This window comes from Puntigrus tetrazona, chromosome 22 (assembly GCF_018831695.1).
Source record: "Puntigrus tetrazona isolate hp1 chromosome 22, ASM1883169v1, whole genome shotgun sequence".
NCBI classification, from domain to species: domain Eukaryota; kingdom Metazoa; phylum Chordata; class Actinopteri; order Cypriniformes; family Cyprinidae; genus Puntigrus; species Puntigrus tetrazona.
This window is the reverse complement of record NC_056720.1, coordinates 14,132,733-14,160,718: the sequence shown is the minus strand read 5'-3', so window position 1 is coordinate 14,160,718 and position 27,986 is coordinate 14,132,733. Positions and strand designations below refer to the sequence as shown.

Genomic DNA, 27,986 nt, shown 5'->3' with positions numbered 1-27,986 from the left:
TTGTGTTTCTCGGCATCTCACGCGCCAGCCTTGTAGCCCGTCGCAGGAATGCTCGTACATTTGTTTCTTGGCTTCTGTGTTGTTGAAAAAGCTTTTCACAAAACTCTTTCAGGGTAATAGGACAAAATGATACGGAACGACGGCAACGTCCGCTTTTATCTTCTTTTTAAAGATTAAAGACATTCAGAATTGTTATCTTTATGATCTTTGTCATGTTTGTTAGACAGAAGACTTAATATTCAAGGATGGACTAATTTATTTTATTTATTTACCTTTTTTCTTGATTTAGGTTCTCTAGAGTATCAAATTGCATCTGTTGTCTAAATTCGGCTATTGCTTTGATACTATGGGCTTATTATTTTTAGTTCATATTTGTCGCTTTTGTTAATCAAAAATATGCAAATTTATGTAGCGTTGTTTTTTTGTTTTTTAAATTGAGCCGATATAGGCTTTGGTATTTTGGGATAATGGGCATGACATTTTTGGAACATTTGGGGCTATTATTAGTGTGTTACGGACAGCTTTTTTAAGTTTTGAGTTATGGATATATTATTGGATATGTTGCTGATTTTCGAATTGTGACTAGTTATATATTGTACATATTTTACAAGGTGGCTGGCTAATTCATGCTAATTCGTACAAATTCGTACAACCTCAAACCCCAGTGACTCAAATTGGCATCTCGTAAAATTCGTACAATTTAGCGAAAAGTGAGGTCCTGCGAATTTGTACGAATATAAAATATATACAAACATATATACTTATTTCCGTGACATCGGGCCGGGGTTCCTGAGCGACTAGTTGACGAATCACTAGACGTGATTAATCTGTTCAGTTTTACGTTTACTAGACAGTGAGTTCGTTCAAGCTGTTTCTCGTTCTCTGCGATATTTATATAATAAATTGAGCCAAAGGTAGGACACAGCAATGTATGTGATATTTTTGATTACAGTTTATAGTTTATTTTTATTATCATAATTATTATTGTTGTTAATTGATGCGTTCTCTGCCGTCTCTTGGGCGATAACGTGATAAATATATTAACAAAGTATATTTTTTCATGACAAAACAATACGAATCTTGCACAAAGGCAGAACAAATAACCATCGATTACAGTAACGCTAACTACAGCATGTTATTGTGGCCGAAATGTCAATCAATCAATCAATCATTTTTATTTATATAGCGCTTTTAACAACAGAGGTTGCATCAAAGCACAGAAATTTGCGATATTTGATTATATTATTAATGTAGATGTATTAAATGTATTGTAATGTAATGCAATTACAGTATTTTACTGTACTGAGGTTACGCTAGAGTGGTTGCGCATTTATACTAAATACAAATACGTAAAAACCCTATAGGCTAGTTACATTTTTGCCATGGTTTTGAGCTGCGCTGCATGTAGTTTTAATGATCTAAATGTATGCAGTGATTAATTTTAATAAATCTCAGAAACAGCCTGAATAATTCAAATTCATGTGCTGAAGTTACGTCATCAAAGTCAGCCAACAAAAACCTCTTTCTGGATTTCAAGTCGCGTCACTCATTAGAAAACACATTTAAACGTATTCATTAAGTCATTCATTTTGTTAAAGAAAAATAGATAGAGCGATCGCCATAAAGAGTATTTATAAACACAATTCGTGATGAAGTTTCTACAGCTTTTAGTTAGGAGCAAAAATCAGCCAGTAATGATAATTACAAATACGAATATTTTTATTGTGATCATATATTTTTTTCTCATTGCCCAGCCCCGTTTGACCATTTTAATATTCTTGTCTGATCAGTTTACTAGTTGGATGCTTTGAACATTTTGCTGATTTGGAAATGGGATGTTAGTAGAGACTAGTTAGTGGCGGTTCCTGAGTGACTAGTTGACTAATAATTAGTCCAGTTTACGGTTCACTCGACCGCAATTCTAAAATGAGTTCTTCTAGTTGAACAGCTAAATCTTCATATTATTTTTTGTCACTTTTGTTGCAAAAAATGCAATTTTTTTTATAATTAAGCCAAGACAGGGCACAGTATTGGGCATAATATCTTTGAATCATTTGAACCTAAGCATTGACTATTATTGCTGTTATTATTATTGATTTTATTAACTTCTGTGATATTCGCCCATTTCGAGATTCTCGAGATCCTGTTAACTCTCTAAAGTTCCAATGGACAGTTGGGCTTTTTTTGAGTTGGCTATTTTTGAGTTGGGATGTGCAAAATTTCGAAACCAGCTAGTTAGCTGGTCTCTAGCAGACTAATTAATTGGAAGCTCAAAATAATTAGTCTAGCCTCAGGTTCGCTTGACCGCGATCGAATGCGTTCTTGCCGTTGTCTTCAAAAACAGAAAACTCTGCGAGCTAATTAAAGCGGCAATTAAGATATAAAATCTATATTATATTTGTAGTTAAGAAAACTTTAAATCAATTAGTGGAACTCACTAAATTGCATTAGATCGCGTGTGCATCTAATTTGCAATAATTTAACTGTATTATATGCATAAAATCAGTATTACATTGGCCATCTGCCATCTAGATCTCTGAATATCTACACTGAAAAAAACGGAGACAATTTATAATCGTGATGCACTGCGGATAAAAAGTATAAAACCATTTTAGCAGTAATTCTCCCCTTTAACCTCGCGCGCTTGATCTGGCGCATCTACAGTAGATGGCTATGACCGCCATGTTATAAATACCTTCCTAACTTCATCAAACGCTACGCCACATCATTTGAGGAGCATAATTAATCATTTAACTCCAAAGAAAGACCCTTATGAAATGGATGACGGGGTCGCTTCTTTGATTGGATTTTTCCCCCCTTTCATACTACATGTGTCCTTTGGAAATCAAAAGCCAGACGAACTTTTTTTCAATTGCACACCAAACACGTTTTATATATATATATATATATATATATATATATATATAGTACATAAAATGACTGACAGGCGGCAGGAGACAAAGGGATGGAGGAAAGGCTAATTAAGAGAAGTATAGCGATCTCGGCCAGTGTCACTAAGCAACGTACAAACCTGAGGTTAGGAAGCAAATGTCTGAGAAAAGCCGGTCTGCCGCTACAAACTTCCTTTTTTCTGTTCTCTCTTTAATAATAAAATATGCGCACCTCGCGACCTCATAATTAGCTTTTTCTGTAGTCCTTCAAATTAATTAGTTTGATGTCTATGTATGAAATACGCGGATAGAAGGCATTAAATGGTAAAGGCAGTCAAAATGGCAATAGTGTATGCTTATTTATATCATTAATCGCGCGCAGGTGACGTGCCGCTCTTTTATTTATGCTTCTGCCATAAACGAAAACACTTTTTTTTTTTGGTCGTCGGAGGCCTTTAATTTAGAAAACGCAACAATAGGCTTTTACTCGGAGACTCCGGCGCTCACGTGGACACTGAAGGTTCAAATCCGGCTCGCGACAAATTCCCTCAGCTTGCCTTCTCAGCCACTTTTCACCCTCACAAGGCTTTCAAAAGATTTTATTTTCTCTCCTCAATTTTTACCTTCACGCCGTAAGAAGGCCAAACACAAAAAGTGATGTTTGTATGTTATAAATTCCTTGTCAAATTTTCCTCGCTTTGTATCCGCTACTATGCGTTTATTTAGTTATTTCGTTTTTTTTTAAAACGCTTAAAGCGTTTGACAAGGTCAGCTGTGGGCTACGCTTTTGTGTCGGTGTTTACGGTTTATTTGGAACCGGAATGAATTGAATCTGGCAGAACGCGTGAATTGAAGCGTAGGAAACCTATAAAACACTTTCAGTAGAAGTTGACCGAATGGAGAACTTTAGTCTATAGATATCACATTGTCACCAACAGCAGTCACAGGCAGCATCCAACTCTATTCATTCAGGATCCGTTTGTACAGTATGTGTACGCCGTCCCTTACAGGTGACTGAGACAAGAGAAGAAATGCCTCCTAGAGAGCTATACGTCTTGAAGCATTCATCTGCTATTTACTTTCTCAAGGGTGAATCTTTCCGGCTGCGGCAAAGGCAGGCAAATCTTCAAGGCAATCTCAGTTACCTCAACATCTGCTCTACTCCGCTAACAATACGAGCGTCTTAAACACTGAATTAAACATATAAGCTTTCGAATACATCGAGACAAAGTGTCACTGCATCTAGAGTTGAAGATAATGATCTGTGAATTTAAATTATGTTGGAAAAATGCGAAAATGCATGTCAAATTAATTACTTTTTAAAATGGATGCACATTTGGGGTTGGGATGTTAAACATGGCGTGCATTTAGATTTTTATTTATTTTATTTTTTGTTAGAGCCCCGAACCAGTTATAGTTTTTTTTTTTTTATTACTATTTTTAAATATTATTTATTCAAACAATGCTGTATTATCTATTACATTATGTACTCACATCAGATTTTGTCCAGAATCATTTTCTTGAGCTTGTTTGAACAAATCCAACGCTTTATGCATAATTTAGTGTTTTTATATCACGCGCATGAATAACACCTCAAATCCTCAAGCTGTTTGAGCTTTTTGGGAAGCGCGTTTTTTTTTTGTTTACTTCAGTCAGAAGTGCATTATTTTAGGTATGCACTTTATTGAATGTATTGAAAAGGCATATTAAACGTAGCGAGACCTCTCGAATTAGCTCTGTATTATTCCAGCTATGTTTCTTGCCGAGTTAACACTGGAGCACATTAAAATCTTTTTTCATTTATTTTTACGTCAAAGGAATAATAAAAAGATTTCAAGCCTGAGCTTAACAATTGAATTCCTAATCATTTCCGTGGCCTTCAGTCGGATAATTAAATAATTGGATAATTAATTAGACGTTCCGCTTTTGGCACATGGCACACTGAATAAATCATTGGCCCCAACAGGATCGTTGAACTGCGCAGCGTGACTCCTGCGTGCCGCCACACTGAATTTCAGCCGTCAGCTTCCTGTCAGAGAATTATCAGAAAAACGCTGGTGCTTTTTTTTTCTTCTTCTAAATTTAAAGAATAGCCGTCAGGGGTCACAACGGCAGGTTCTTCGCAGATTAGGATTGCTTTCTCGGAGACTGCGGCTTTTTTGTGGGTTAACTCCTTAACCAAACAAAGAGAAATGACCCAGTTTCTTCCGCCCCTCCCCAATTTGAATATGCTCGGAGTGAAATTGGATAAATGCAGTTGAAATGTGGAGAAACTACTCTTTAAACGCAACAATGGACTGAAGAATGAGGGTGGGGGTGGGGTTGGGAACATATTTTTGGAGTATCTTTTTTGTGTTTTTTGTCTTTTGAAATGCTCGGGGGCTGGATAAAGGGCGATCTACTCTTACCGTCGGAAATCTCGCCACAGTGACTGTGTCTGTGTTGCGTTTTAGCAAATCATATTTGTTCATAGGCTTGTTCTCAAACTCCAAATTAAGTTGTCTTGGTTCTCTTTTGCATCCGTCTAATGGAATGGCTCCACCGGATAGAGATGGCTGGATTTGACACAGATTTCCCCTCAAGAACAACCCCAACCCCCTTTCTGCCTCCCATGTATGAAGGATTGGGGGTAGGGAGTTGGCTTAATTTAGGGTTAAGATAAACCACGGGGAAGAAAGCGCGCACCGTCTCCAATATGCTGATTTTAATGATTTAATGAAGGTATTGTACTCCCCGGAGAGAGAAGGCTCTTTTTTTCCCCCCCTAGTCTTTATGTAAGATGATATTGATCTCTTGGGTGGTGCTTAGTTCCTTAAAATGTTACAGAAGAAGTCCGGAAGACGTTGACAACAGCTTAAGCCTTTAGGAAAGCGTACATATCGAAGACTTATCTAACAATCAGTTTGATTTCAAATTAAACAAGTATAACAACACGGCAACATTCATGCATCCAAAAATATTGTTTTAATAATAATTCAGAAGCAGTTAATATCCTAGTTGATTTTAAAGGGGCCGAACGTCAAGCGGTGTGCCTCAGGGTTCAGTACTCGGTCAAATGTGTGAAAATCCCTAAACTAAATTAATTCTAACGCCAAATATCATGCTTTGCTTAGAGACAGTATCACATCCAGTTTGTGGCATTTTAATTTTCTTTCTTTCTTTTTTTTTGCATATACGAACACGAAAATGACAAGAACATAGCACGGAGTTACTGTTTAAAAAACTTAATGTAGTTCGCGGGTATAAAAACATAAGCAAAGCACTTCACGGTAATTATGTTTTTGGCTAATTTGAGCATTAGAAGCAAAAGCATGATTATGTTTTTACAGCAGCCGAGCCTTCTAAAGAATCTGTCCTTAATATAGATTAAACATAGCCAGTTTGTTAGGTTAGATTTAATTACATTTTATATTGAACAGTTAGTTTGTGTAGGAAGCTCGCTTGGAAATACCGTCCTTCAACCATCTGCAGTACTCAGACTCTGTACGATATATCGATCTTATCTACTGGTTAGATACATGGGTGCTTGTTGCCCAGTGAAAGTAAATTATTCATACATGCACTACACTATATATAGACTATTAATGGTCACCAGGAAGTTCAAACAAAAAGCTGCTGACGTGACCCTCCCTGGCGTTGAATTGATTGGCTTGTTTCTGTCCGTTCACGCACCCCTCCATGGGACCTTTCCTCACCGTGATTGTTGAGTTTTTGTCTATGCATGCATTCTTTATTTGGTCTTGGTGATTTAGAGTTTGCGGCGAATGAATGTTAGTTTTGTTGAGTCGAATGAGACGCTCTTTTGTGGCAATATCCCACACAGTTCTCCTCCAACAGGCCTCTCGCAATAGCGCTTTTCATATCGAGTATTACACCAGGACAATGTTGCATATCATTTTTTATTTTATTGGATTTAAAATGCTTAAAATGGCTATTAAATTGACAGTTTTTTGTATATTCGTGTAAAACACGCATATTTTGTCCAATAAAAATGTAAAAAAAATCCCCAAAAATGCATTAACGTTTATTATGAAATAAAAAAATAGAACAATATGAACGAGCAATACATTTGACAATTATACAAGCATTTAATGCAAAATTAAACGTAAGTATTTCTGCAATGTAACTAACATAATATCTTTGCATTCTATGTACAGTACTCAATCATTGTGTACCGATGCAATTATCCACTAGAGCTTGAAAACCGCTGCAGTTTTAGCAGTAATGCTGTGCATTTAATGGACTGGAATGTTGGAACATTTTGAAGTGCTCATTTTTGTTTTCAAAGCCTCCTTTGTAGCCAGCAACAATTTGGAATGCATGCTTTAGAATCAAACTGCAGCGGGAACAGCTGATGAATAGTGAACCGCGCTAACTAAGCCTGGCGGTTTGCGTTTTTTGTCAGAAAGACGGCAATCTCTCCCCGAAGGACAAAAACGTGTGATCATGTTCTTCTTAATCATCGAGACAGAATAAACTAAGGACGTTATTGAACAAGCTGTAAGGATTCGCCTCAAACAACTTGCCACTACGATCAATTCAAGTTTTAAGTGTGCGGTTTAGGCTAGACGTTGCGCAAAAAATGTTCCCGCTTATCATTTTTTTTGTTATAATGACTGCTATTATACGTCTGTGAGGGTTTTGTCTCGGGAAGAGACTGCGATTGCGCGATTGCATCGTGTTTTGCAGTAACTAGCAGCAAGTTAAACGTTAAAAGTTCATCTTAATATGACACGAATGCAAGGCTAAATTGCATTCGTTTCCTTTCCAAGATTTCCTCTCCAAGAATCGCCACCACGAAACGTTTACACAGAATAACAGTCGTCTTTTTTTGTTGTTTTGTTTCCCATTTTAGCAGATTCCTCAGGGTGTATTCATGCAACCATGCTCGAGCCGGTATTCGCAGTTAATTAAATTGAGTGGCAGTATTAAATCGGCAAAGCATTGATTTAGTTCATAAAATTGAAAGCAGTTTGTGCACGTGTGGGGGTGGACGTGGGTGGACGTGTGATTTGTACTTATAGACCTCGCACGGAGCTAATAAGAATATACCTTTGTCTGCTTCACAGGGTTTGAAAGCATTTTGGAGGGGCTGTTTGGACCAGGACTCGTAAAAGATCTTACCCTCTTTCAAGGTCAGTGTCAGACTGCGTATCATAGGAGTGACGATTATATTGATGCTTACTTTTAGCTTAGAACACGTTGTTGGCCGTTAACTTTTTGTTATAGTTGAAATAATATCATATCTGACCTGTAATTTTCTTTTTTTTTCTACACACGACTTGTTATGCTTCTAAATTATGAAAATGTTATCCTACTTGTATTTAAAACTACATTTTTGAAATTGCATGTAATGATGCTATTAATTCTTAATGTTAAGTTGTGCTTACATTTAGTTAAAAAGTTGGTCTTTTTAAATCCGTCATCATTATATTGTTTTTTTGTGATTCAGTAACTTTTGTAACTTATATGTACGCCAACGTGTAGCTGTAGTTTTATACCTAAGCCACTAAATAGGCATTTTCTGTACTGCGCCTTTAAATAAACTAATCAGAATATTTATTTTTCTTTTTTCATTCGCTTAGAAGAAAGACACGGCTTCTGTTTTTGTTCTGGAGAACCACAGGGCTCTATTCTAAGCCCTTTCGTCGTTTTGTGAATTAATTTGTTAAATATAATCAATCTAATTGCACGTTAGCAGTTAAATTTGTCTGTTTCTAAAGGTGCGTACAATTAGCTGTTGGTTTAGATAAAGCATTCATTCACTCAAACTAAAAAATCACATAAATTAAACTAAATTTAAACACGATTATTGCTCTTTGTGCAGCTCTTAATCGGCAAATCAAAACTTCGCACAGCGAACGATTTCGCGTTGAAGAAAAAGGCGATATTTCTCAAGTTTTGACTCGTGTTGGTAATTGTTTATTAAGCGAAATACTTATTTTTGCAAAAATAGCAACCTAAAATTCACAGGCACGCATTAAATGACTTTAGGTGGAACTTTAAAGGTTGCTCGAGTTGATTTGGTATTAATTACCTGTTCTAAATTTGAATTTCTTCGTTAAGAAAATAACAGATATCTTCACCTGTAACATACAACGGAGCAGTCAAGAACGGAAGATTGCCTCCTCTCGGGTTATTTTGCAGTCAGTAGACAGCAACTCCTAAAAATAAACAAAACGTCTTTGTCATGTGAACGTTAGCTAGCGGCTACGATCAGACACAGTGTTGGAAAAAAAAAGTTGGTCAAGGATCACAACAAAGACAATATTTAAAGGGGTCACATATGGGGGTCGAGATTTATCGCTTATATTTTTTCCCCAAGGCCCACTTATGGTAGTCGAGGGTTCCTACACCAAAAAAAACCTTTGTAATTTCGTTTCTCATGCTAAAGAAGATCACGCACATGACTCCTGTTTGACTAGGTCTTCCTTTAACAGCTTTTTCATCATATATTAATACATATTTTTAAATCAGATGACTGGCTTGGTAAAAACAAGAATTAAAAATGATTTCAAAATAAATATTACATACAGTCCTTAAGCATTTTAAATCTGAATTTTGATCAGAATAAAAAAATCTCGCGAATATTGCGTAAAAAAGATATATCAGATATGGCGAGTAGCGAAAATTAAACTGACTTGCTATATTGTGAACAATAACGGCTGAAAGTATGCACTGAAATGTTCACTTTGCATTGGGAGCAATAATTCAAATCAATATAAATCAAATTTAGCAAAAATTTTGCTCCACACTTCTAACTTTTAAGCAGAGATAACCGGTGCATTTTTCCGATTTTTTTCAGAATTTTTCTCAAAAACAGGGAGACTTCTCTTTTTATTTTTGTATTGTTTTTTTAATATTATAATATATTAAAAATATATATGTCTGGGATACTACTGGAAACTGTCCGTTCAGGATAAACACCAAATATTGGTATTATTCAAAATTGGCCAACGTGTAATGTTGTAATATGTCGCAAAGCGTATTTAGCGTTTTGGGCATGAGCGATACGATTTATTTTCTCTTGCAGATTGTGAGCCGGAGGGTGTGTCAGATTGGTCGTTTAATGAAAATTGTCTCTTTTGCTGCTTAAGACGTGAAAAAGTGAAGGTAATTAATCCCCGCTCTTATTTTCCCATCTATACGTTTCCACAAACAATTTCACACGTCGCGTTGAGCCGCTGAACGTTTTCAACAATGCAGCACCGTAAACGTGTTTGTAGTTGCTGGGTCATTGGTGTTGAAAGAAAATAATAGGTAACGCTCATTAATGCTTTCAATGTTTATCAGTCAAGCGACAGGTAATTATTATTATTATAACTTACGTTTTTTCAAGCTATGACTTAAAACATCTTCAGTGATTTTTATTTTTATTTTTATACAGCAAACCTCAAACGATCAGTCGGCTTTATTCTTTCTTTGCCATTAAACTGCTTTTTGCAAATGTATCAGATGCACACAAATCTCTTAGTTCATTTCTCTCTTTTCAGGAAAATTTGGTTGGTTTGAACAACCAAGTCTTATCAGAAGCCGACAGCTTCAAACAAGAGCAGTCCAACATTAACAAACTTGAGAAGCAAGCAGAGGATTTCCTCAATGTTGTCTTCTACAGAAAGGGTAAGGCGTGCATTATATTGTGCTTTACGTAAAAAAAACCAAAGCGGATCAAGCGAAGGAAAGAACCTTTCATTTTGACAGTTACTAAAAGACCTTGCAAATTTGAATCGAATTCGATTTTAACGCACGGATTTTACTCACAAAACAGGTAAATGTCTCGATGTTTTCAGTCCTCTGTTCCTCTTCCTGGCTGTGCATACTCTAAATGACCTTAGGAAGTGACTTTTCCTTTTTGGAAGTCTGCAGGACTTTACTGCTCTGTTAGGAAACGTTTTCAAAGGCTCGTCTGCCAAATCCAGGGGCTTTGATCTTAACAATGGCTCTTGTATTGTAAAAGAGTTTAATGATGCGGCGTTATAAGATATAAACTTCATATCAGAGAAAAGTTAACGAGGGGTACTTTTAGGCAAACATTAACTAATATATCGTATCGTTACCAAATGCCAAAACGGTTAAAAGAAAAATTGTTACCCTAAATAATGCGTGTGTATTTTCTTTTATGCCAAAAATCATTAAGATCGTGTTCCATGAAGATGTTCAGTTAATGTCCTACCTACAGCTCATTTTTTGATTAGTAATACACATTGCTAAGGACTTAATTTGAACACCTTTGAAAGTGATTATCTCAGTAATTCTAAAAATTGCCCCTTGTGACTGGTTTTGTTGTTCCGGGTCACATATTTATTCCTTCGTGTATATATTTTCCCTCAGCAGACCTCCCGAGATTTACAGACCCCCACATTCCTCTAGTGGCTCGTGAGATCATGCAGCGAATGATCCGACAGTTCGCTGCCGAATATACCTCAAAAACCAGCTCAACTCAGGACGTACCCCAACCCCAGTCCCAGCCCAACGGCACCAAGGACCAAAGCCTGCCGAAAGCGCCCTCGCTGGAGCCGGACGCCTCCGCACCCGGTACCGGCGCCGCTGCCTCCGCACAGAATCCCGTCCTCAGCAAGCTTCTCATGGCAGACCAGGACTCCCCGCTGGACCTCACCATCAAGAAACCAGAGACAGAACCCAGCGAACAAGGTCAGGCTGCAAACACCTTCGGATCGCCTTTCATTCGTTCTGTTTTGCTGCGGAAAAATTATTGGCGCGCACAATCTAATAATTAATTCGCTCGATTAAAAAAAATTTTTTTTTCCTGCATGTCTTGTGCAGGGCTCTGTATATTGCAGTATCCTGCACTTTTTTTCTTCTATCTTTTAATTATTATTATTATTATTGTTATTATTATTATTGTTAAACATTCTCAACACATTTCCCAGAAACTTAATTCAAGATATGTCATCTGAAAAACTAGTCATCTTATAAAAACTGAAATATATAATTGATATTTTACCTAGGTTTTAGATTCAGTTAAAAAAGATCAAGGAATGTTTTCCACTTTATTTATTCACAGAAATGATAATTAAACAGCAATTTAACCTACAGATATTTTTAGTTCTAAAAAGAAGCATTTTCATGCGTCAAATTAATACACTTTTTTTTTTTCAAACCGAACTGACATGCTGAAATTAAACCAAAGATTTGAATATTTACCCAAAAATAAACTAATAAAATTATACTAACGAGAGCACGAATGAAACATAAATAGTACGTTTATACTGAAGCTATAAAGCTATAAAGCTTCAGTTTTTCATACAATAGATTTTCCCCCTCGTTGCATAAATGATATGTATAAGATTCTTATATTTTTCAACTTTGAAAAAAAAAAATTATATTTTGTAATAAAATATTTTTTAAGATTTATAGTTATAGGCCACCTGCAGTATTATTATTATTATTTTCAAATTTTCATTTATATTTTTATATAGTTTCAATAATGAAACATTGTTATTTAGTTTAATATTTTTATTTAAAATTAATAATTATTAGTCATATTGATTATAAGCACAAAAACCAGATCCTTGGAAAGAGAATGTAAAGAACTTTCAAGCGTTCGGCAGTATAAGATCAAAAGATTTATACATAAAAAAGTGAGATGATTTGATTCAGTTTAGTAAATGATTTTCCTCGGTTTGGTCTTAGAATATGATGGTTTTTATTTACAGATGGAGTCCTTGACCTCTCAACTAAGAAGAACAACAGTCATGGTAGTGTGTCACTGAAAAGCTCTCATGGTTTTTCAATCATGCCCACAGCTAAGGGGTAAGTATTTTTTTTTAGGTCTAATTGTGCTGCGTCAAACGCATGGTTTCTGTTCACAAAGTCCTTTGTAGCATTGTAACCATCACAGGCACATCTGTGGGACACGTGCCTGTATCAGTGATTTAGAGGAATTTAAAACGATTTAGTCCAATCGTTATATGCTTATTTTGTGCTTTAATTTTTTTTGTGGTAGCTCACAAAACGCCACGCAGAAACAGTTTTAGAACTGCTTGCATACCGCACAGGTAACAGGTGTCTTTAAAATGATACTAACTAATTTAGGGTGAAATAACCGTTAGTTGGATATATACAAATACTAAGGAAAAAAGACCCAAAATACCTCTGTGTAGTGAAATTTTTTATAAACCTGGTACTGAATGGTGCGTACGTGCAGTTTTTACAGTAATAAGCTTTATCTGAATCATGACTATGAATCAAATTTCATAATTTGGCTGATGCTTGAAGGAACAGATGAGCCAGAGTAATCTAAATGAAGTATCATCAGAAAACAATGTTGATGTACAACCCTTGTGGGACCTTGAATTTTCAGCCTAGATAGAAAACTGAGGTACAGCATGATGGTTTATTCTAATTATACTTTTTCGTTCTCTGAGAGACACAACGCGGTACTGTGAAAGATTGGTACAAATATGGTTTTTTTAAACCAATGTTTGGGTTTGCAAATGAACCAAAGGCAAAATGGATTAAATGGGTTAAAAATGCTAGAATTGGTAAGTTTAGTAAATCTGTCATTGAATATCTGGTTGCAAATTAGATGACCCCACTACTTCAGTGAGAGAAGAACTTAATCTACATTTGCTAACCTTTTACTCATTCAAGAACTTCATCAGCTGGAATGTTGAAAAACCTATTTCTTGTAAATTAAAGAAAACATGATTGAACATTTCTTTTTGTAATATCCTTGTAAATGGTTGAATGATTGGGCTTGATAAATTCAGTCATTATTTTAAGGCTGTTTCTCACTGGGCACGATGCGAAAAAGCGAGGCGAATTGCTGACGAATGGTGCTTTTACACGAAACGATTGATCGCCTCTTACTAATTCACACCTGCACACTAGGTGGTGCCGACCAGCAATGCATTTTTCCTTAAATATTTATCTTGTTTGTGTATTTAACATTGTCCACATGTCAATATACTTTATTGTTATAAAAATACCATGAGCTGCATAAAAAAACCACACAGAAAATACATGGTCATAATCATGTCTATTTGCTTTTATATTTTTATTTGTAAAAAAAGAAAAATCTTTTTTATATGTAAGAGAGTGTCTACAGAGTGAACATGCTCTGACTCTGAAAGTGATTTTACACTACCACAATAAAGCTTTTAGTTCAAATGTTATTGAATGTTCATGGTCTGTGTGGAAGCATCCATAAGAATCAGCTGTTTTATTCCAGCATGTCATCACGTCCAATATTTAGATTTTTTCCGTTCAGTGTGGAAAGGCCTTTGCCATGCTATAATTGGCGCAAATCACGTGGTAATAGGGTCGATCGCAAATTGTTGGGAAAAAGCTTATAGTTATTTAAAATAAGTTTCATTTTATATAGTTTATTTACTCATCAGTTTATTTAAAAATTATAATATTTGACTTTAATTGTTGGCTACAGCTGTACAGATCTATTAGATAGCGTGATCTAATATACCTCTTGCATACATAAAAACATGTTTAAAGTAATGGGACACCCTTTTTAGGAAAAGTGTCCAGTTCACTTTCTAGCAGACAAAGCAATTTTTCTTTTTCTTTGCAAGACTGACGTACAAGACTTCCTTCCAATAGCAAACCACTTTCTCACATGTGAACATTTTATCTTTCCATAAATTAGGCGTTCCCAGAGAGCTGATCACAACTATCGAGATGTTGATGATGAGGATGGCTTGCCACCGAGAAGCTTGCATGATGGGATAAGGGAGAACTGTATTGGTTCTGGGCCCCTCAAGCCACCCTTGGCCCGCTCACTCCTCATAAAAGAGGAACTCCTAAGCCAGAAACATCGCCTCCTTGGCCAACCTCTTTCTTTGGCTAGCCTAGAGTCCGCTGGTCTCCTCAACAGCCAAGCCCAGTCCCTTCTTTCCCGTGATGGGACATGGGGAAAATCCCATCTAGATGGCCTCCTGAAGCTCAAACAAGTTAGCGGCGACCTAAATGACCTGCCTCTTTTCCAGGAGAACCAAGGCGTATTCACCAAGGGTACGAAGTCCCACGACACCGGCTCCATCACAGTAAAGAAAGAACCTGGACACTCCCCTCCAGTGGACTTGAAGATCCCGCAAGTCAGAGGCATGGATCTGTCTTGGGACTCCCATGGGAATGCCTCAGATCTCTACAGTTACAGCTCTATAGCTTTGGCTAATGTGCACTCGGAGAACGCACTCAGTAGAAAGCTGAGGGCCATCTTGCCAAAGCAGAGTCGCAGAGCTGCTCTTGGAGGCCTTCTCGATGGGGGAGCCGTGGGCGAGTACTGGGGTGCAGACCTCGAACAGCCAACTTTGGGACCTCAGTACCCGACATCAGATCCGGAGGCAGACCCAACCGGCTCCAAGCAACCCCGAAAGAAAAGGGGACGGTATCGGCAGTACAACAGTGAGATTCTAGAAGAAGCCATTGCTGTGGTGATGAATGGTAAGATGAGCGTTTCAAAGGCGCAGAACATCTACGGAATTCCCCACAGTACCTTGGAGTACAAGGTGAAAGAGAGGATGGGCACCCTGAAGAACCCACCAAAGAAAAAGCTTAAACTGATGATGAGGGCAGAGGGGCAGGACTCTGGGATCACCGCCGAAACCGAATCCACGTCGACGCCCGCCACCACACCCATCGCAACGCCAGTGGATGTCTTGCAGGGGACAGGAGACAAAGTCGAGTAGATTACACAGAACACCTCATAAAACGGAAAACGTTTTAGATTCTGACAGACACAAAAAAAACTAAAATGATTTGGAATTGAGGATGGGGCTTTAATTGTGCCAATTTATACTTGCAGTATCTGGGTGAGCACAACTGCAGGGATTCATGGGAGGATTTAAGCCTGATAACTGGGGATAAGAAACAAATTGGCAGTTATCACAGTGGTCGCATTGACACTGCAAGCATTTGCTGAAGTTTTTTACAACATAAAGCAACAAATGCGTACTAAAGCCATAAGAGAGTATCGACAGAGAGACATTTTATTTAAAAAAAAAAAAAAGCAAGCAGATTAACCCTTTGTTCGCCCCCTTCATCTGAACTTTGCGTGCTGCGCCATTAGTGCTCATGCGTTTTGGACGGCATGCCATTTTGAGAAACGAGAAGCGGGGTTTCAAGGGTTACGTGCAAGGCTGGAAATTGACCCTTCAAAAATGAATTTATCTCCTCTGATTGGTAGGTTTATGAAATAATTCATTATCTTTAAAACTAATTTATTTCAAATGGAGTTGGATTCTCACCAGGGATCGATCCTAGGCCCGTTTTTCTATTAACAGGTAAAAACAATTGCTTTCAACTCTTTGTAGTTTCCTCCTTTTATATTCTGCACCATTGAAACAGACTAAGAATTAGACACGTCCATTTAAAAAAAAAATGAAGCTTAAGATTAGTCATTCAGGGATGCATGTTTGTGATGTTGAAAAGATTTTTTTTTTTTTTTTTTTTTTTTTTTTACTTTACTGTAACTAAACTTTTCTTTAACTCTAGCGCTTTCTTTTGCACTACACTTTCAGTCTGGCGCTCGCCAGAGCCTAAATCTGGCAATTAGACCTGATTACCTCGACACTGCTTGCATTACGCACTTACTGTTCTGTCTGGCATACCGCATAATGCTCATTTTACAGTACTCTACTCTTGGCGATAGCCTCTCTCTTAAAAGGATTTCGACTCCCATGAAGGGACAATGCCGACTTAAGCCACACAGGACAGGAACGTGTTTCCGATTCACATCTTTCTACTAAAATTAATCGAGGGAGGGTGCACGCAGTCAACTTTTTGGCTGATTCTGGCTGCTCCCTCGTCGCTGCTTATAGTCAGTCGCTGACGTGTATATTTATAAAAAAAAAAAGAACATTTTTCGCAGAGGGTTGGTTTTAGGGAACATAGGTGGGGGGAAATGTAGGTAGGGTTATGACCATATAACCCTGTTATATTATAAATTAGCGTTCGTTCAGAGAGCCAATTCTTGTCTCTGAATAGTTTCATTTCCTCATGTAAAACTCAGGGCAACTGAGACAAATATAGCGATCGTGTTTTTAGAGAAACAATGCATCTTACCTACTTGAACTGGAACCTGTGACACAATTCTCAGTCAATGAATTGGGTCAGGGGCAGGGCTTTATACCGGGCGTAGATTGGGTCGAGCTGAGCCATGGATTGCTGATATTGGTAGGATGTTATCATTCGAAACACCTGGCCAGTTGGGACTTTTCTGAGATCTCTCTGAAAATAGCACTTTGTTTAAAAATAAAAGCGAATATGTTTGGGTGTGTTTTAAAGTAGCTTTTGCAGTAGCAGATAGCATAAAGGAGACTTGCAAGATCAAACGGGGGGGCATTTCAACGACCCCCCCGGCGTCCTGCAGCTTAGACCCAAACATGCTCATTTTGTTTTGAAAAAAAAATTACCTCTTCAATATACAGTGGTCGACAGCTTGAATTCTCAGATTTGTCTAGTGTTGCCTCACTGTTTATTGTCACATTGCCCCTTTTTCAAATAAAAACTGTGTCGTCTGATGTATATAAAACCGAGAAAGCGCATAGATCTGTGAAGATTTCAAAGAGAAGGCTTTTGGAATGGCATGCTCCACTTTGATGTTGTTTTGAAGGGCATTCTGGTATATATCACTGCCTGGTGCTCACCCAGTCTGTGACAAAAAATTATACTTCAAACTTCAGGGTTTCTGATGATGAAACTGACTCTTTGAAATGTACCTTTTATTTATTTCATTATTTAATTTGAATCATTTAAGTAAATGGCATGCACCAGTTCAGTGGAGGCTGATTAACGATTTATAATCTGCACTTGGTGGCGGGGTTGCCATCGAAAGTCGGGAACGCTGTCCTGGGCTACAATTCTGTACCTAGTGAATTTCCCACATTATATTAGGCTTGTATAAATTGTATATATTTCCTACAGTGCTGTACTTGCAAGTACGGTTGTCATTTTAATTAATATCTCACTAAGCAAAAAATGATTTTGGTGTTGCTATCTTTGTTTAATGAAGTTACATCGCATTTATAGCCATGTTCGGAGACACTACTGAAATGAACAGAGCTCTGATTATTTTAAATCAACACAACATACAAAAGTAAACCACTGATTTATAAATTATAAATTATGATCACGTGCTAATGCACTTCTATATAAAACAAGTTGAAGGAAATAATTTTATGCATAAATAATTCGAATCATATTCATACTTATAAGCCGTACTATGTAAAATCCCTTTAGGTCATCTGGCATCAAATGCAACAACACTTTACCAATGCTGAGCGTTTGAAGTGTCTAATTAGAAATTAGTTAGGTCCTTAATCAATCAATCAATCAATTAGATTTATTTATTGATCAATGTGATGTAAAATACTACTCTGCTGTGCTCGACATCTCTTTATTAGAATATTTGAAACCCTCGAATGACGTTTTTCTTACCCTTATTTATTACATATTACATATTGTCGAATTCTCCAATAGTATTACTTAAATTTTTTTTTACTGGAAAACAATATTAGTGCAACTAGTATCAAATTAGTATTAGATCAGCAGCTACAACTAGATTGTCAGTACCACTAGTACAAACAGATTCTATTAAAATTCAATATTTGCCCCCATAATTGGCACTTATAAATTATTGCACTGATGGCTATGACTGGAAACTGAAAGTTTCAAACGATCAGCTCTCTATTGCTAGTCTAGAAAGTTTTGAACTTTCACATCGCTACTGTACATTCTTCAATCCTTATTTATCATCAGCTGTCTGATTCACTATGGTGCATGCCATTTCGACATATTTATTTAATTTGACTTTAACGATTAATGTATTACAGGGTTAACGGCTCCCCCTGTCCAAAAACATACTCCTCTTGAAGAAATTCTACCGTCTTCACTCAAATGAATGTAAAACCATTTAAACTAGTTGTTTAGAAAACATGGCACTTTCACATTTCATACTTTGAACAGACTGTTTTAGTTTTATCTCTTGCTGCTCGTGTTTCAAATTTAATTTCATTTATTTAACTTTTTTTTTTCGCGTTTCTCTGAAACGTACACCTGTAGCCTTCAGTACTTTCGTATCTCAGGATAGATTCTGCAGAAGGGTTCGCAATATTTGTCAGTCGGATAACGATGTAGACATAACTACCTGTACAAGATGTGCACAGACATGTTATATTAACTACAGTCTTTGCACGATATACCTCATCCTCGGGAATAAACGCGCCTTTCTGTGCCACATCCTTAAATACCATTCAGGGGCACGTGGAAAAGGAGCAGTTGAAACTCTGGGAAATTAGTTTTATTTTCCTATTTCGCCCTCTTTTTTTGTCTTCTACGAGAGGGATGGCTAGCGAGGCATTTCATGTGTCTGACTGACCAATATTTACGCCCCTTTTCATTCAGGTACAGAAAATCGGAACTTTTTGAATACAATCAAAAGTTTCGCTTAACATTCGCATCTTGCCAATAACGGGTCCCATCTTTTAAGTTAAGTCGATCGCCAAACATCAAAAAGGACACTGTAGTTAAGGCGCTATACCTTTGTCCTGTACTCTGAAATGCGATTCGACCGTCGTAGGTGTTTTGGTTAAAAACACAAATGGAGGTTTTGAAGGGGAGAATATGGGACAGGTGGAAATGTTAACCTTCTGTTGTTTTTGTGCTCTCTGTAAACTTGTTTTTAAACTGCATTCCAAAAATTTCAAGAGATACCTTTATATGGAAGAAAAAAAATCTATACATATACAAATGAATATATATTATATTTATTTTACTGTTTTATCTTTTTATTTTGTCTTTTTTCTGGTTGAAATTGAAATGCTACACTAAGAAACGATGGGAAACGATTCTGACAGCCACAACCTCAGTTTCTGTACCATATGAAGTGCCATTTGCTTTGTCTCAAGTGGCTCGTAATGATTTCTTCTCTGAAAAGATGCTCAGATAGCCTTTTTTTTTCTTCTTCTTTTTCTTCTTCTTTTTTTTTTTTGACCTCCACTGCATATCCACATAACAGCATTACCTCAGGTGAGATCTCTCCAGAGCAGTTGATTCTACATTTAGTTGTAGAAATCAGGACCTGTACTTGACTTTTACACGTTTCCAAAAAAACCGCAACTATTTCCTTTCAAGGAAGCAGTTTATGAATAACGCTAGTCTCCGGTGCGTTTTAAAATGTTAATGCTTTGCTTAATTGAACCACGGGTCTCTTTTTGAATGCAACTTCATCGACGTTAGCACACAAACAAGTTGTACGCCACAATTAATACACACTCCATAAACACCATCAGGTCTACAATCATGTGGATGGTTATACAGTTTTAGGTTATTGGTTTGATAACGCTTAACTAGTCGGTTATGACATAAGGAAGAAACAGAAAAGGCATTCCAAGTTCTGATTAAATGTCTCTTTTCGACTGCCATTTAAATATATATTAGAGATGCGTTTTTTTTTTGAGATTTAAATTTATTTATTTATATGTTTTTCAAACCACAAGCCAAAATTATCTTGTCATGTTGCAGTTCTTTTTAGGTTCTTTCTTAACTTTGTTTCTGGTGAGATAAAAATGAATAGGCACACCTTTACTATAACAGAAAACATCTTGAAAATTGGGAGAAACAAATTGTCGGCAAACGCTGCAGTCCGATTTAATTATAGATATCCACCGTACTGTCAATCTATGCACTTGAGAAGGATAAAGTTACTTGCACCATAACTGTTTCTGTGTTTGTGAAAGTACGTCGTTTTAGGGGCCGTCGTTTTCATTTGATGGCACCATATTAAGTCGAATACTTTATTAGGTTTAGGTTTCCGTTATTTGGAGCGGCATAGCTTAAAATAGCTGTTGTCAAGGTACAACTTGCGGCACGCGTCATGGTAATAGACATGTTTTGAGTGTAACCGTCTAGAGAAACATATCTCAGAGAAAACTGATGGAATATGCACAGACAGTTTTGCTTAGAATAGAAAACGCAGATATTTGCGCTCATACTTTATGCGTTTCGTTGCAATTTTGGTGTCATCCGGAGTGCCTGTTTTGCAGTGTTCAATCGTCACCGACAGCTCGATAATTGCATTCAATCATCATTACATGATTAACTGTTGTTTACTATTTAGTATAAATGATGAGCCGATGATACCTACATGTAATTGGTAACAACAATCGAAAATCATTAACCAAGGCGACTTACAATCTATATGTTATTTTTCTTAAATACAATTGAATCAGTGTCGTCTAAATTGCTTTAATGCAATTAAATAAAAATAAATGCATATATATAGGTGAAGTGTGTAATTTTAGTGCCACTATTGGAATTAAGCCAATGTCGCGTTTCCCAAAAGTATCTTTAGCCAACTAAGGTCAAAAATTTAAATGTAAAAAATGTGTAACGTCCAGTCTCCTTATAAATCCATGATAAAATAGGGGTAAAAAGATTGACTGAATCAATTTAACTGAAACTTTTTAAATATGACTAAACATAAAATTGTGCACATGTTTAACCTGAACAAGACTTCCTTCCATGTTCAGGAAAAAAGTGGATATTTGAACTGAATGGATAATATAGCTAGTAGTGCATGCAAGCTTGCTTTTTGTGCCCAAATGTGGACACATGCATATGTCATATATGGCTTACCAACAAGAAACAATGCATCTAACCATAGATCGAGAGCTGTAGTCCCAACCATGTAGGTTTGCGGTGCTGTTTGCGAATTTTCGGGAAACAATAAATTATGCGACCATAGGGGGCTAACGACGCTGTAAAGAACTGCACCAATGATCAACATTTTTAAAACGTGCCAGTGTTTAGACTTTTCAGGGGAATCAACCAACACGTTATTTTCAAGTCAAAAAAAATGACACACTTCATCATTAAAATGAGATGTCCCTGCAAAGGCCTCAGTGAAACTGTGAATTATATGGAACGGAGCCATGAAAAGTCAACAACAGACCGTTGCCTCTACTGTCTCTGGAATGAAAGATTAATATGTATGGCAATGATGACTTAGTCATTCTTGAGGGACTCAGTGCTAGCTCAGCGAGAGGTCAAATAGAGCAGCGAAAACGTGAATAAAAGCAAACAGAAGAAATTTAGCTTGATCAAATGGCCAACGTTTCTCTAGAGAAGATTTTTCGGCCATGAAAGTGCTGTCCTCGTGCTGCCATGACAATCTTGCAAAATCACTCGCAAGTAAAGGTGTGCCTATTCTAATTAGTCTCTCATTTAAGCAAAACCCACGTTCTTTTCTGTTATGTTATTTAATACCAAGATTTTTTTGTATTCAATATGCGAACTACCAGTTTTCTTATTTTCCGAGACACAAATAGAGAGAACTTTAGATGTGTTGGGAGTTACTCAGTTTCCTTCTTTCTGCAGTTTGTCCTTCTGCTATGTTGGCATTGCATGGAGTTTCATGCCTGAAAATCTGCTCTTGACCATTAACTTCATCCATGACTGTTTCAACCCTGCAGTCCATTGAGTTCTGCGGGATTAGGATTATTAGTTTTGCTACCTCAATTTGCAGATGGTTTTGACATAGAGCCCTTTGGTAGTAAAGCAAAAATGACTTGTATCTTGAGGGACCGACTGTCCCTACAAGCTGTTGTCGATCAGGTTGTTTAAACGTGTTGGTGGTTTGATCGGCTTACGTGCTGTACTGTATGTAGCATTTCAGATGCACGGATAACACTGGCTCAAGGTCCTTTTTTGTCGGAAAGCAGTTATACATTCCGCATTCACATATGTGTATCTAATAAAACATGTTTTTGATAGAGGTAATGATTTTTTTTGGACCAAAAGGTCCCAAGTTATGCATCTCGACTGCTTCTAAGACCAGTGTTTGGGAAGAATCAGGTTGACCGATCACCTCTAAAGTTGGAAACGCGTCGTTATGTGTGTTTCCTCAAGAACCTAGTATAGTCACACCATACCATATGAGTTTGTGCCCTTGAAAATCAAGCCAAATGCAGTCTGTGGGCAGTATCTTTGTTTGCGAGAAATGCGATTGGTCGCATTTGCATACGTCAAAGGCACGCGTCTTCTCTCTCGATGGGATGCTGTGCTTACACTTTTTGTGGGTTTTTCCGTGTACGGAGTCGAAGCTTTATGGAGCAAAAATGCCTTTTGCTAGCTGTTCGGCTGTGTTCATATTTCCAAGTACTTTCTAAAGTTTCGTAAGAGTTCTCAGAGTAGAGTCTTAACGTTGTAAAGGTTCAGCGTTCAGTGTAGTATGATGATCGGATCCGTTCTCCCGTACCCCCTCAGGTTAATGCATGAGAGTGGAATGATTAGGCTCGGCTAAAGATTGATACCTTTTCTATATTTCTTAATGCTATTGATATTGTGATTACTTTTATCAAAAACGCTTGCCTTTAGGTTCCATTTTTTTACTGTTCATGATCCAGAACCCTAACAGTAACCTGGGTTTGAAAATGTTTTTGGTGATTTTATTTCGCAGTATTAAACTATAAACGGGAAAATGAGTCTAGCAAGGCAATACTCGTGATTTAAGTCCCCTTTGACTTGAGAAAAGTGAGTTTGTTGTCGCAGGCCCAAGAAAGCACGTCGCCCAACAGCCGGACAACTCAACTCGACGTCCTTATCAGACCGCCTTTTGCATTTAAAAATATTCAGCCAAATATCCTTAGTTCAGTGCTTTATAAACGGCGAGGATTGTAAAGTACGAATTACCTGGGGAAACAAAAAAATGGACACTCTAACTTTAGACTTTTCATTCGGTCCCTTGAGACCCACAAGGCCACAAAGACTATTTATTTTGTTTCTGATGTCTGTACAATGTGTGATGTTTCAAGTTAAAGAAAAAAACCTTACAACACAGAATACCTCAGATAATAAATCCATGTAAATCTTGACAGCCTCCACGTGTAGATAGAACCTTGTTCACTGCCTCTTCATCTCTCGCATCTCTTCTTCTATCATTTCACTTCCCCCTTATATGTTGTGGAGGTTTCATTACTTTCCTTTCATGTTTGTTTTTTAGTCCCAGGAACAAACGATCCATTATTTCATTCATCGTTCACTTGCGTGCTTGACAAGGTTAGGCGGCATTCACACTGACGGCACTTTGCAAGTCGTTCGACGCGATTTGAGGCGACTTGAGCGTCAGAGTGTCGATGATGTGGCGGAGTTAAGCTACTCAGTTTTATGCAAATGTGTAGTGATGAGGTGACGACCATTGGCCGGCCGAGACTGTGTTTCGTCACCTGATTCGTTTGGATACCACGGTTGAGTTGGAACGTCTTCGCGGCAACTAACAGTACAGCGACCTCGTGACCTCCGGCGGTTTTCTTTTTGGGGGGGTGACAGTGTGAATGCCGTTTTAGCGAGGGAAGACATTGCCCCAGTAGAAGATGCCAATTTTTACAGTCCATTTCGAAGTAGTGATCAGACCAAGTACCGTGTTTCTAATTGCAGATTTCAGTCTGTTACCGTGAATAAAAACTTTCGAGGGTTTTGCGTTGAGCCACAGCTTAAAGCGAAAAGGTGGGCTTTGTCTGTTTTAGAGGTAGTCTGTTAAGCATGAGCCATAGTTTACGCATTCATCAAACATAATTTCATCACTCATTTTCATTATCAGCTAAACTGAATGTAGGGGGAAAAAGAATAAAAAATTGAAACTCTTAACACACAAACTAACTTTTTATGTAACTATACATACTTTAGGACAAGCTATAGATTATTATATTAATGTGTTCTTAAATATATATACACTCAACAGTCACAGTGCATTGTATATATAATGTTCTGTATAGTTATATACTTATCTTCTGGAACGAGATGTTCATCTCTTCCTCATTTGATTCAGGGAACAAACATTTCAGTGCAGTATATTTAGACTCCTGTATACCGTATTTGTATAGTTCGTTTTCATCTTCTCACAAGTTTCTTTTATCGTCCACATACTGGAATGGTAGTTAGTCTTGAAGTGAGCTAAACAAAGAGTAAATTAAGTTATTGTAAGGCATCTAACGCTGCAGTGGTGCAGACAGCTGTTTTTTCCACAATACTGTACAAACAAAAATATATATTAAGAGGAAGCGCAAACTTTTTAAGGTGGATGTGTATATAGTCTCGTACCCATTCCGTGAATTTTTTTTTTTTTTTTTTTTTTTACTGTTTTGGTTTAATAACAGCATTTTAAGTGATTCGAAAATATTCATTGCGACATCGGTTTGTGACGTAAATTAATTTTCCCTGTGAAAAAAGGTTATCAGCCAGGTATTGCTCGTTATTTTCGCTTGCTAAATGTACATGAAATTTAAGTTCAGAAGTCGGATGGTTAAATTTTTTCGTGAACACTGGATCTCTATCGGACGATGTCTTCGAATCATCCTTATTCATTACGATGAAGAAACGCGCCCTGGGTGTGCTTTGCTGCAACTGCTTTTTCTTAACGATAATGATGTTTATTACTATTATAATTTCTTGTGTGAAGTGAAACGTCTCCGTGGCTGTGAGCTGGTTGTGTATGAGTGTGTGGAACTGCTTGAGGTTTTTCATTTTTATTGCTTTTTGCTCATGCATTTTGTGGATAAACCATTTTATGATACACTGAATCATGCGATTTCTGATAAGACAAGCCTCTTGAGTAGTGGTTTTCTTGATCATCTGTGAAAAGAAAGGAAAAAAACGATCCTTAAACCATTTCTCTATTTATCTTAAATCCTATTATTAAGCCACAACTACGAATCCCTCAGGGACAAATGACACTGACTCAAATCTATTCAGGTACTTTCTCTAGATTCTGCGGCCTAGCTGTTAAAAATACGACAAAAAAACATACATATTTTTTGAAAAATTGAGCAAAAGAAAACGGTCGCTCGTGACGAGAGTCATTTTTAACCTGTTGTCGCTTGATTTCTTTTCCTCTGTCCTTTTTAGTTTTTGTATTCTTTGTATCCAGACTTAAGTACAATATACGAAATGAATGTCAAGCTGAAACTTCAGGTGAAGAGCAACACTCAGCCAGACAGTGCTTTTCATTACAATTTCTTCTGCACACACTGTGCCTCAAATGCCTGAAGACAATAGAACACTATAGCGACAAACGCCACATCAGAGCCCACAATGATAGTGGTTGACCGGTCTCAGCACTCCTATACAGACGTACCTCTGCATCGCAAGGCCTGATCTTTCACATTTGCAGTCAGTAATTGGTAGTTTCGGTCTCCGCTTTTAGCATGTAAGTATTTCAGCGAAAAAAACGCCTGAAGAAACTGCCTCTCAATATGCGAATGGCTTCACGTCGCGGGTCTGATTCGCCGGTTTTAGTTTGTGCTCGTGCTTGCTTTTTTTCGGTTCTCGAGCTTTTAGGTGCCTACTCTTATTGTCAAAAAAGCTCAGCTACTTAACGAAGGACTTTTGAACTGGCCGTGTAATGCTAATTTTCGTCTGTAATTACTATCAGAAAGGCAGAAACCGTGCACATTAGAGGTTGCGCGAAACAAGGGCGACCTTTACTCCTCAATTAGTCTTCGTTATTTTCTCTCAGATTTGCGGTTCTTGAAACATTCCCGTTGTTGTTCTTGTCGTCGTGGGTTACGGTTTGTTGTTTTCCACACGGGCTTGGATTGAAAAGTTCAGGCTTGATTTAAGGCAAAAAAATATGAAATACTTACATGTTAACTCTTTTAATACGAGACGGAACGGGTTTTAAAACACGGAGGTTTGCCAGTGTGGGATAAGGTGCTGCTTTTTCCGAATCTTCTCTGTTTTCGATATACCTCAGACCATCTAGATCGAAACGAGTGCTTTTTAAGAAATGGCATTCAGACCTGTAACACACTGGTTCCTTCGAGTCAGTCCAATTGTTGGAAGACAGGCGCTCCAAAACTGGAATAGACCTCATTTCAATATATACTGTTTACTCTTTGACAAAAACATTGTATAGTTTAATATTTTCTTGTACTGTAGATTTATTTATGTATATTAATTTGTTCTTTTTTTTGTACTGTGTGTTTGACTTTTATTCTAGACTATTATCGATGTCCGTGTTAGAGCACTTACGAGGATCACAATTTTTATTTTATTTTATTTTTTTCGTTTGATTGCACTACTTGTTTTGGGTTTGTTCGTTTTGTTTTCCGTTTGAATGCAGATTCTTATTTTTGAGCTGGGCTAATGAATAATAAGCTGTCTCCTAATGTATGTGATTTTTAAGAAAAAAAAATTGAAAAGGAAAAAACTGATTAGATTTTCTGTGGTCTAATTTAAAAACAAACAAAAAAAAAAAGTTTTCTCTTTCTTTTTATTTGCATTGACCGTTAAGCAAAATGCTGATTAGATCCGTCTTTGTGCATGTGTGGAGTTCTACTGGTTATATTTTACCCATTAGGAAAAAAATGCCATTTTTCAACACATTTTAATTGTAACATTGTGCAAGTTAGTATTCACTGGATGCTAGAACCTTCTTATGAAAACCACTATTCTTCTAATAAATTTTTGTTGTGAAAACGAAGTGTTGAGACTGCTTAATGGTGTTGTTGCATGTTTCTGACAATATATTACTTATTTTAGTCTAAGGTTTGAACTTAGTGCCACACAAAAATACTGATCACTGTATTTTTTTCTCTCTCTGTAACAGAGCTAAAGAACTGCCGAGACACTGACAAGGACATGTTAAGCTCAATAGTTCAACTCTGTTATGGGAACAATTGATCACTGAGTTTTTTAATCTTATTACATTGTTGCACAGTACAATGCTTACTGTTCTACTTTCAAAAATGATCAATGTATTTTTTTACCCTCATAACAGAGCTGAACTACCATGTTAAACTCAATAGCTCAGCTCTGTTATGGAAACAATTTCCCACTGTTATTTTGTTCGCACATAACAAAGTTGAACTACTAAAACATAATTACGCCTACCACTTTATGCCGAAAAAGCATGATCACAGATTTTTTTTCCCCGTAACAGAGCTGAACCACTCTAGAGTTTAACTGCTGAAACATAGTTGCGCTTTCACCATGTTAAGTTCTTGTACTTTGTGCCAAAACAAATGATGACCGCTGCGTTTTCCCCCCTATAACAAAGAGCTGGACCACTGTTGAAAGATTGACGTGGACACTTTAACCTCAATAGTTCTCTCAACTCTGTTA

The 27,986-nt window shown here is 37.1% G+C and overlaps 1 protein-coding gene across 2 annotated transcripts in view; it reads left to right on the top strand.

The window, feature by feature from the left end:
- Positions 1-27,341, top strand: part of lcor (ligand dependent nuclear receptor corepressor) — a 36,028-nt gene extending 8,687 nt beyond the window's left edge. The window contains exons 2-7 of one of the 2 annotated variants that reach the window (XM_043223101.1): positions 7,961-8,026; positions 9,925-10,004; positions 10,385-10,511; positions 11,226-11,543; positions 12,569-12,665; positions 14,515-27,341. In XM_043223101.1, coding sequence (XP_043079036.1) covers positions 7,961-8,026; positions 9,925-10,004; positions 10,385-10,511; positions 11,226-11,543; positions 12,569-12,665; positions 14,515-15,556 — 1,730 coding nt within the window. In that variant the 3' untranslated portion in view covers positions 15,557-27,341. Of the gene's footprint in view, positions 1-7,960; positions 8,027-9,924; positions 10,005-10,384; positions 10,512-11,222; positions 11,544-12,568; positions 12,666-14,514 lie in introns of both variants that reach the window. The other variant, XM_043223100.1, reaches the window with a different exon arrangement.
- The last annotated feature ends 645 nt before the right edge of the window (positions 27,342-27,986 follow it).